The 10,023-nt window shown below is 52.3% G+C and overlaps 1 protein-coding gene across 1 annotated transcript; it reads left to right on the forward strand.

Annotated features, from left to right (window-relative positions):
* Positions 1–2,376: 2,376 nt before the first annotated feature.
* Positions 2,377–6,775, forward strand: LOC136477541 (protein NRT1/ PTR FAMILY 6.4-like). The gene is made up of 4 exons (XM_066475744.1): positions 2,377–2,534; positions 2,627–2,971; positions 3,056–3,609; positions 5,651–6,775. Exons 1-4 carry the CDS (start codon positions 2,532–2,534, stop codon positions 6,555–6,557), a joined length of 1,809 nt encoding a protein of 602 aa, XP_066331841.1. The 5' UTR covers positions 2,377–2,531; the 3' UTR covers positions 6,558–6,775.
* The last annotated feature ends 3,248 nt before the right edge of the window (positions 6,776–10,023 follow it).

Raw genomic sequence — 10,023 nt, forward strand, 5'->3', positions numbered from 1 at the left:
TAAAAATCAATTTCCCACCTCAATTTCATCTATCAACTCGCACCGCTAATTCTCGTGCCTCTTCCCACGTACTTGACAAACACACCAAAAGGGTTTGACAAAGGACAACTGAGAGGTCCTTACATCGATGATGATTTAAGACTGAAATTGACGGACACGAGTTTCTGGTTTTCTTAAGAATTTCTTAGATTTATTTTTTCCCTAGCTTAATTATCAGAGTTAAAGTAGAGGCTCTTGAAACTCCAACCACCATGTGTAGTTTTCACGTAAACATGCATCACGTCCAATGAGAGTGCCATCGCACCAAATTTTCGTGTGGTCGACGATACCTTTGCTCCTTTTTACTAGAGACAATTATCCTCGATCACGGAATCACGCGAGTAGCAAAAGGGGAAACTGAGACGTGAGAACACAAGACCAAAGATAAAATTAAAGGCGCAATGATTTGCAGCCATGCAATGCAGCAACACGTCGCCATGAAGGAGGCTGCTACTCTACTCCACCACGCAAATTTGGGACGGGCTGGGCTGACGGCTCCCGTCGCTGGCCACGTCAGCTCCCAAGTCCCACTCCCAGGGGGCCACGCGCACGCGCGTCCTAGTAGGCAGCGCCCCACCGGGCTCTTCCAAACAAATTCCCACTCCTCGGTAAAGGAAGAGTTCTTGCTCGCCGGACGGAGCCGTCCACGTCGCGGAGGACAACGGGCTCCACCCAACGGGGAAATGACACGTCCTCGCTGACGGCGGCAGTTTCGGACGCGCCCGGCCTTGCTGGGCGGCTGCGCCGCCGTCCCCGCCTTTCACGAGTGGGGGGCCTGCCGACGGCGCGCTCGTGGCGGGTTGCGATGCGGCACGCGGACGCGTCGGTGACGGGCAGCTCCGGCCCGCGCGGACGCGCGGTGGCCGCGGCGTGCGCCGTCGCTGTCGCTGTCGCCGTTGCCTTGGCCCACGTGAGCACAGGCACAGCGCGCGAGCCAGTGAGCGAGCGGCGCCTCGCACTTGTCCTCCTAATCATCGGAATCTTGTGCGCCGTAATGCGCGTGTGGGCAAGTGTGATGCCGACGTCCGGTAGAGGCGCGCAAGGGGTGAGAATGAGAACATGTCTCCTTTCGGAAACAACAGCATCAAAGGTTAGATACATCCATCGTTATGGGGATTCAAGATACATCAGCTAATCTATGATACAATGCCCTCCACATCCAGCTTACCTTCTTGTACTAGCTTCTCTGCCATGTCCTGCGTTGATGGTGAGACATCATCAACACAATAGCAAAGGATAAAGATGAGGCGTCATATCTCATCGTTTCGATCGACAGGCTTAATCAACTGACTAAATCAGGCGTTACTGCTTTATACTACTCCGATCTGTGCACCACTTCAGAAGCACTCACTCAGCCAACGTAGATCCAAAGATGCTTTTGTCGAGATACAGATACTAATCATGTAACATGGGGCTAGATCTAGACGTTACGGGAGGGGATTATGTGGCTGACAAGCATTGAAGCATACAGTGACTTGGCTAAGACCAGGCCACCGCCTTCCCAAAGACGATCATATGCTGCGCAGAGGATCCGCCACTGCAACTGCAATCTTTGGTGGGAAATAGCAAATTCCCCTCCACCACGTACCGGAGATTTTTGGCAGGGCCAGCATCCACCCAGCCCGGAACCCGCCAGGTCATCCTCGCGCTACTTGTCCATCCGTTCCCGCTTCCCGGGGGCCGGGCCGAAGTGCCGAACGCGCGGGCTGAGGGCAACAGCACAGTCTCTCCCCGTCTCCGCCAGTCGTCATCCTCGCTTTGGAGTTTGGCCACCTCACCAACGCTACCCAAATCCAGCAAAGTGTCTCCAACGAGCAACCCACGCAGACACTCAAATAAAATCAGTTTTTTACAGAGTACCTATATAGAAAATTTATTTTAGGTTATCTGAGAGGCACAATCTAAATATGGACATCATCTCTCCTGAAAACCCATTTACAGAAAGGATTCTTTTTTAGATCTGATTGTCGGAGAAGATGCCGAATAGATATTGAATATTTTACCTCTAGTGCTACTCATAGAACGAATGAGTCTTGTATTTTGGATGTTGTTGGAGCTAACCTAAATGTGATGCAATTTGCAGTGGGGGAAAAAGTAACAAGAGCAGAATCCCGAGCAGCAGCGGCAGGTGCAGCCACGCCCCCTCTTCGTTTAGTCTGTTCGGTTGGCTGGTTCGTATCGTTGCTGGTTCATAAAGAAATACCGCTGACTGGTTTATGTGAGAGAAAAATACTATTTCAGCTAAAAATTTATGATCGTTTAGAACAAACCACAGCCAAACGAACCGTCTCCTGGTTCATCATGTGTGTGCCCGCGCGCGCGCCCCCTGTAAATCCTCACCCGGCCTCATCCTCTTCGACAGGCTCACAGCGCACACGTTCCTCTCCTTCCTCTTCGTCGTCCTCGCTCCCTGCCTAGCGAGTCCTCTTTCGCCTGCAGAGCCCTGCACCAGGCACAGCTAGCTGCTAGCTGCTAGCCACAGCAGCACAGAAATGGTAACAGCCGCACCCTCTCGTGGTGGAGAGTCGTGATGATTGCTCAGCTCTGATGATTCATGTATATACATACACGAACGTTTGTTGTGTAGGTTTCCGCTGGGGGTCATGGTGGGTACGGCAGCGACGGCGGCGACGGGCAGGAGGCCGTGGACTTCCGGGGCAACCCGGTGGACAAGTCGAGGACCGGAGGCTGGGTGGGCGCCGGGCTGATCCTGGGCACAGAGCTGGCGGAGCGCGTGTGCGTGATGGGCATCTCCATGAACCTGGTGACGTACCTGGTGGGCGAGCTGCACCTGTCCAACTCCAAGTCCGCCAACGTGGTGACCAACTTCATGGGCACGCTCAACCTGCTCGCCCTCGTCGGCGGCTTCCTCGCCGACGCCAAGCTCGGCCGCTACCTCACCATCGCCATCTCCGCCACCATCGCCGCCACCGTACGTGACATGTACATGTTGGCCTGCAGGTGTCGCATTGCACGACTATTGTTCTAACAATAACATGCTGATGACAATTGACAGGGCGTGAGCCTGCTGACGGTTGACACGACGGTGCCGAGCATGCGCCCGCCGGCGTGCGCGAACGCCCGCGGGCCACGCGCGCACCACGAGTGCGTCCCCGCGCGCGGCGGGCAGCTGGCGCTGCTGTACGCCGCGCTGTACACGATCGCGGCGGGGGCGGGGGGGCTGAAGGCGAACGTGTCCGGGTTCGGGTCGGACCAGTTCGACGCGCGTGACCCACGGGAGGAGCGCGCCATGGTGTTCTTCTTCAACCGCTTCTACTTCTGCATCAGCCTGGGGTCGCTGTTCGCGGTCACCGTGCTGGTGTACGTGCAGGACAACGTGGGCCGGGCCTGGGGGTACGGCGTCTCCGCCGTCACCATGCTGCTCGCCGTCGCGGTGTTCGTGGCGGGCACGCCCAGGTACCGGTACCGCCGCCCGCAGGGCAGCCCGCTCACGGTCATCGGGCGGGTGCTCGCCACGGCGTGGAGGAAGCGCCGGTTGACGCTCCCCGCCGACGCCGCCGAGCTCCACGGGTTCGCCGCGGCCAAGGTCGCCCACACGGACAGGCTCAGGTAACGCAAACGCAGTTGCATCCCTTTCGGTTGCCTTTAATTTGCTCTCGCGTTCGTTCGTTCCGCGATGATGTCTCTGTCTTAGCAGCTAGCAGAGCAAGCGAGATAGGAGTACTCCCTCGTCTACGTCGTGTCAAGTTGAAAGCTAGAATTACGTTTTTTTTTTCTTGACGGCACACATGTGTGTTATTGTTAGGCTCAGCGTCAGCGAACAATCTACTAGCTACTCCTATTAGCTAGACTAGAGTAGCTTAATTAGCTCGAGCCTCGAGGCAAATAAATAAAAATCTTATGGTTGGGATGCATTGCCTTATTGCTTGCTGCATCGCCGGCACACGGATCGGGAAGTCATGCATAGTGCGGGACACGATGACGTCCTACCAGTACGTACGATCGAGCCCGTGGTAGTAACCGCTGGTGCAGAGATTACGTGCATGCGGTTGCAGCGTCCTTGTTTGTTTGCATCGTCACGGCGTGTTTCAAGGGTAAGCCCCAGCTGGCCAGCCACATGAAACTTCCATGGTGATGGTTGCACTAGCATGGACCGACCCCCTAGTCCTGGTCCTGGACGCGATAGGAATAGGATCTGATGTCTGATGAGCAAGACGGAGCGAGTTGGGCAGGTCTATTGTTAGTACGATCACATGCCACTTGTCCGAACCTCGTGTCAGTGTCACGGCTCAATTGTGGACACCAGAGCTGGAGAAGCCGAAACGGGTAACCGAGAGGGCACCCTTGATGTTACTAGTACTACGTAGTCGCTGAGGGCACGCCCAACGCAGGCGATCACGGTTATTAGCCTCACTAAAAAGTATTGAGCCACGTAAATCGAGGCAGCTAAGATTTTTTTATTCCTCAACGCAGACTATAATGGGCCCGTTCGCTTCGCTGAAAAAACGAACCTAAATATTGTTCTAGTTGATTTGTTGTGAAATAAAAACGCTGTTCCAACTGAAAAAAAAACAAACTGAAAAAGACGGATTATAAGAGAAACAAACATGGTCAATTTATGTTTGAACATGGTCCTGACAAGTGTACTTAGGTGGTGTTTAGTTTCCAAAATTTTGCAAATTTTTTCAAGATTTCCCGTCACATCGAATTTTTGGACGTATACATGAAACATTAAATATAAATAAAAAATAAAACTAATTACACAGTTTAGATGAAATTCACGAGACGAATCTTTTAAGTCTAATTAGACTATGATTGAACACTAATTACCAAATAACAATGAAAGTGCTACACTATCATTTTCCAAAAAATTTCACCAACTAAACTAGGCCTTACTCCATCCGGAAAAAACATAATTCTAGCTTTGAACCTCTTCAGGCTGCTTTTCCATCCCGGACTGAACTGGTCCTGAAAAAGTAAAGTTAGAGTCGTGTGCCTCCTTGCCACAACGCTAGCTCCATCCACTCCTTCACCTTTTGTCAGCCAAGGAGAACGCAGCTTCTACAGGCATACCTGACACCCAACGGAGCTATCAAACCCTGTGACGCTAGATGAGACGTGGCATATAGGGCAGCACGCCACCGTGGTGCCTTGGGGACGGGCTAATACAACACGCAAAAGAGGGAATTATTGAACTCAGTGGCCAGCCCTACGCAACGGAACTTGGAAGTCTCGTGCGCGATGGCAAAAGAGTCTAGACAGGTGGACGTGCCGCCAGAGCCCGTACACTGTTCCGGCCGAAAACTGGTCGATGTGCCGGCCTCTCCCTCTCCCTCTCTCTCCTGAGTCAGCTAGTGGTGACAGACTGACAGCACGGGCGTGTGATGAGTCACGCACACTCGGACACGGACACGGACACGGCGTACCGGCTACAATCAATGAGACTGAGCAGCAGTACGTAGCTCATGAGTCCGAGTAGTCGGATCGCTGCACGGCCAAACATCTGTTGTCGTAGGGTAACGTAGGAGTACCTATCATGTACAGTACTGTACGTGTACGTGTGTGTATCGCGCGCACTTCCAGTTCACGACACACGTGCTCCTAGCATCGCTGATCGTTTTTTCTCTGTTGCCGTGAATGCATAATGCAGGTGCCTTGACAAGGCGGCGATCGTGGAGGCCGACCTGTCCGCGCCGGCGGGGAAGCAGCAGGCGAGTTCGGCGGTGGCGGCGCCGTCGACGGTGACGGAGGTGGAGGAGGTGAAGATGGTGGTGAAGCTGCTGCCCATCTGGTCCACGTGCATCCTCTTCTGGACGGTCTACTCCCAGATGACCACCTTCTCGGTGGAGCAGGCCACGCGCATGGACCGCCACCTCTCCGGCGCCGGCGCCGGCTTCGCCGTCCCGGCGGGCTCCCTCTCCGTGTTCCTCTTCATCTCCATCCTGCTCTTCACCTCCCTCAACGAGCGCCTCCTCGTGCCGCTCGCCGCCCGCCTCACGGGCCGCCCGCAAGGGCTCACCTCGCTGCAGCGCGTCGGCACGGGGCTCGCGCTCTCCGTCGCCGCCATGGCCGTCTCGGCGCTCGTCGAGAAGAAGCGCCGCGACGCGTCCAATGGGCCCGGCCACGTCGCCATCAGCGCCTTCTGGCTCGTCCCGCAGTTCTTCCTCGTGGGGGCCGGCGAGGCGTTCGCGTACGTGGGGCAGCTCGAGTTCTTCATCCGCGAGGCGCCCGAGCGGATGAAGTCCATGAGCACCGGCCTGTTCCTCGTCACGCTCTCCACGGGCTTCTTCCTCAGCACCTTCCTCGTCTTCGCCGTCGACGCCGTCACCAGGGGCGCGTGGATCCGGAACAACCTCGACCGCGGCAGGCTCGACCTCTTCTACTCGATGCTCGCCGTGCTCGGGGTCGCCAACTTCGCCGTCTTCATCGTCTTCGCCAGGCGCCACCAGTACAAGGCTAGCAACTTGCCGGCGGCAGTGGCGCCCGACGGCGCCGGGCAGAAGGAGATGGACGACTTCGTCGCCGTGACGGAGGCCGTCGAAGGAATGGACGTGTAGGGCGGGCACGCATGTCAGACTCACAATTGATCGCTGCGTGCGTGTGTACTAGTGCTGCTGTGTAGTGTGCCTTTTAATTTTGCCTTTGGGTAGTGTGTATGTGTATGGCAAATTTTTCTTTCGCTTGCAGTTTCAGTTTGCTGCTGCTTCGGCTTCGGCCTGCTCTCCTGTAAATAACATAGGAGGCATACGAATTGAGGCGATGTTTTATCCGGTTAGATCGAAAGGCTATATATCGGCGGCAGGTGACTCTGACAGTCATCTTCCTCCTCACGCCATCTTTCTTCCTCCTTCTCGCGCCCATTCTTCTTCGCGCCCCACCCCCACCCGCCTCACCGGTGGCCGCGCCCGCCTCCTTGTCCTCGCCCCCGGCGCTGTACACCGTCCTGCCGTGGAGCGCTATGGTTTTGCAGGAGCTCCACGGCCGCGGAGCACCGACGAAACCCCAGCACACCTGCGGTGGCAGCCTTCTTCCCGTCCACCGTCTCCTCCTTCTGCGGTGAGCTCCGGCCATGGACGCGCCCACCCTGCCCTGGCCCGGCCGCCTCCATCACCGCCCTCTCGCCGTCCCCACCGCCTAACCAGCCTGCCTCCCCCTGTACCCCCATCTAAGCCCGTCGGAGTTGAGGAAGGAGAGTGGGCCGCCCGCCGAAATCCTAGCAAGCTCTCCCCATGCCGCCGGAATATGGCACCTAAACTCCATAGGGCCCCCACATTGGTTGTACAAGAGGTTGAGCCGAAGGACCCCCAACGAGACACATGTGGAGCAACTTGTTCCTACAATGGAGTCACTACTTGTGACACCACAATCTGCTTGAATGGTTCTTCTTGCTTAGGAGGTGTAGGCTCTCTCTTTTTTAACAGCCGATTCATAGAATCGGTCTTCTCTTTCTTGTATTTGCTCATGAACTTGTCAAAGGCGCATTGAGGTTTCACCACCTTCCCTACATTCTTCACCTCATTACTTGTCCAAGTGCTCATGCAACCTTTCTTCCAATTGAGCCCATTAACTAATAGAACAAACGGGTAAAGATGTAACCAAGAAAAAGCTGTACTGGTAAGAGACAAAGGAAAATGTCGAACATTCATAAAATCCAAGTTACTAGCTTCACCCATTTGAGCAAGAAGCATACTAATGTGCTCCATGGTAGATTTGTTATCTTCACCGCTAAACTTATAAAATTCCAGTACCCTCCAACCATTGGGAGCTTTAAAGAAATCAAAATGCGGATAGTACAACTTATGTTAAGTAGTCCTACTTGACTTAATTTGCACGCCAAAGCTATTCTCAATAGATTTTGACAATTCATATCTAAACTTATTGGTAGCTTCATTAAAATCGGCAGTAGGAGCCACATGTGCACTACTAAGCATAGGAATTTGACTCGGTGACTTCGGTGGGTTAGGAAGAACTGTATTATACCTCGCTGAAGCTCGATTCACTACTGGTCCATGATCGCCTTGCGTGTTACGAGCCTAACTTAAAGCAAAAGTGACCACCGACATAGATGTGCTAACACCACCTAAATTGGCCTTATCGGTTTCAGTCGCCAAAGAGGCCAATTTGGCTTTGTTAGCCGCCGCATACAAGCTTATCATAAAAGTTGTAAGGCATACCATATTGAGGTTGCTTAGAAGCTGATTCGTTAGCATATGTATCAACATAATCGATCGTCTTACCCTCTAGCCTATCCATGCATGCCATAAGCATATTAACATCAGTCATGACATTATTATCAGTAATCGTAATTTGATCTTGCAACATCTTAGCATAATCAGCATGAGTATGATAAGGATCTTCTACCTCTTCATTAGTTTTTACCTGTGGTGCAGCAAATGTAGAAGTGTCTGGATCACCGAAGATGGGCTCATGGTATTGAGTAGCTTTGCCCCATCGATCTTTATTGCAGCTTGCAAGGAACGCTTGTAGATCGGCGGAGAACTTGACCTTGATCTTTTGACGAAGATCCTCGGGAAGCTCTTCGATTGGTGTCGGATTCTTGATATTCCCTTGGTGAAGGGATCACTGTGATCACCCTTATCCTTAGGCTTATCATTGTCTGACGTGCTGCCAGTAGATTGGATCTTCTTCTCTTTCTCCAGAAGAGTCGTCAAAAAATGTGTTAACGCTAATTTGGGCCACACACCAGCAAGGGCTAGCACATCCGAGGTCGCACAAGACCTTGATCACAGGAAGAACGTAACGAATCGACAAAACCGTCCAACAAGCTGGTTAGGTCGTTTTGAAGCTCAATTTTCACCTGGTAGACTCCCAAACACCTCCCAGGAAGACCTGTGGCAGAACCTCCTAAATTATAGGTCCCACATGCACTTGTCACTGTCCATCGACCTTTGACAACTATGTATATGTTCCTGGTAACTTAAGAAGTCTGTCGGGTGTCCTCGGGGAACCCCGAATCATCCACGATTTCCGAGCAGGATCACGTTACAGAGTCATTGCAGTATTACAACATTTATTCAAATATCAATACCAGAGTAAAAACAGCGGAAGTCTTACAATAACATAATTTACAAAACAGTAGTTTCAAACCTCACAACTAAGTTTGATGTTTATTACAAAACGAAATAGCGGAGTGGCATTATAATATAATACAAAACACACAATAAAACTGCCCTGCCCAAGGGCCACACATTTACTTCTCATCGTCATCACAAGGAACAACGGTCATGCAGCATGATCCAAAACAGATTGCTCATGAGGCTCACCTGCAACAAGGGTCAACGAACCCTGAGTACAAAAGTACTCAACAAGACTTAATCAAAATAAAACTGATAGAACTCAGGAATACCGGCTCGTGGGATTCAAGGTATGGCTTTAACAATAATCAAAGTTCTTTTGCGTAAAAGCTCTTTAACAAAATTCTTTAATTCAAGGGTAAAACTTTATAAGTACCACATATGAATCTGCCATGATCCATAATGAGATCATGAACTTCATATCAATCTCTTTCGCAAACCTTTCTCAAGTTCCAGTTATTAATACTATGATGATGAACAGTGAGTTGAGTCTCCATAACCGAGGAGCAACGACGATTTGAACCGATTAAACCCAGCTGGGAATTCCAGACCACACGACATATGCAGGTCCCCGATCTACATATACCAACCTGCACTCAGATCCTCTAAAATAAGAACGGGTCTACGCCACCCGAGAACACAGTACTCCACCAATCCAGCCCATGGCCACATGGGTACACGCTATTCCCACCATCTCTCCACTCCCAGTGCGCGAGTAGCCATTCTCGTACTAGAATCGCCAAGTTAAGGCTTACCGGAGTATGTGGTTAGTACTACAAATTCTCACCTCATGCAATTCAACAACGGACGTGCCTTAATCGACACAGGCGGAAAGAACCCGCTCACAAGACTTCCATGTCTTGTGGCTCACACTCACCAAGTCCGCCCGGTCTAGATTTATTACTCCACATTCCCATATCACATGATA

Source organism: Miscanthus floridulus, chromosome 8 (genome assembly GCF_019320115.1).
Source record: "Miscanthus floridulus cultivar M001 chromosome 8, ASM1932011v1, whole genome shotgun sequence".
In the NCBI taxonomy this organism is placed as follows: domain Eukaryota; kingdom Viridiplantae; phylum Streptophyta; class Magnoliopsida; order Poales; family Poaceae; genus Miscanthus; species Miscanthus floridulus.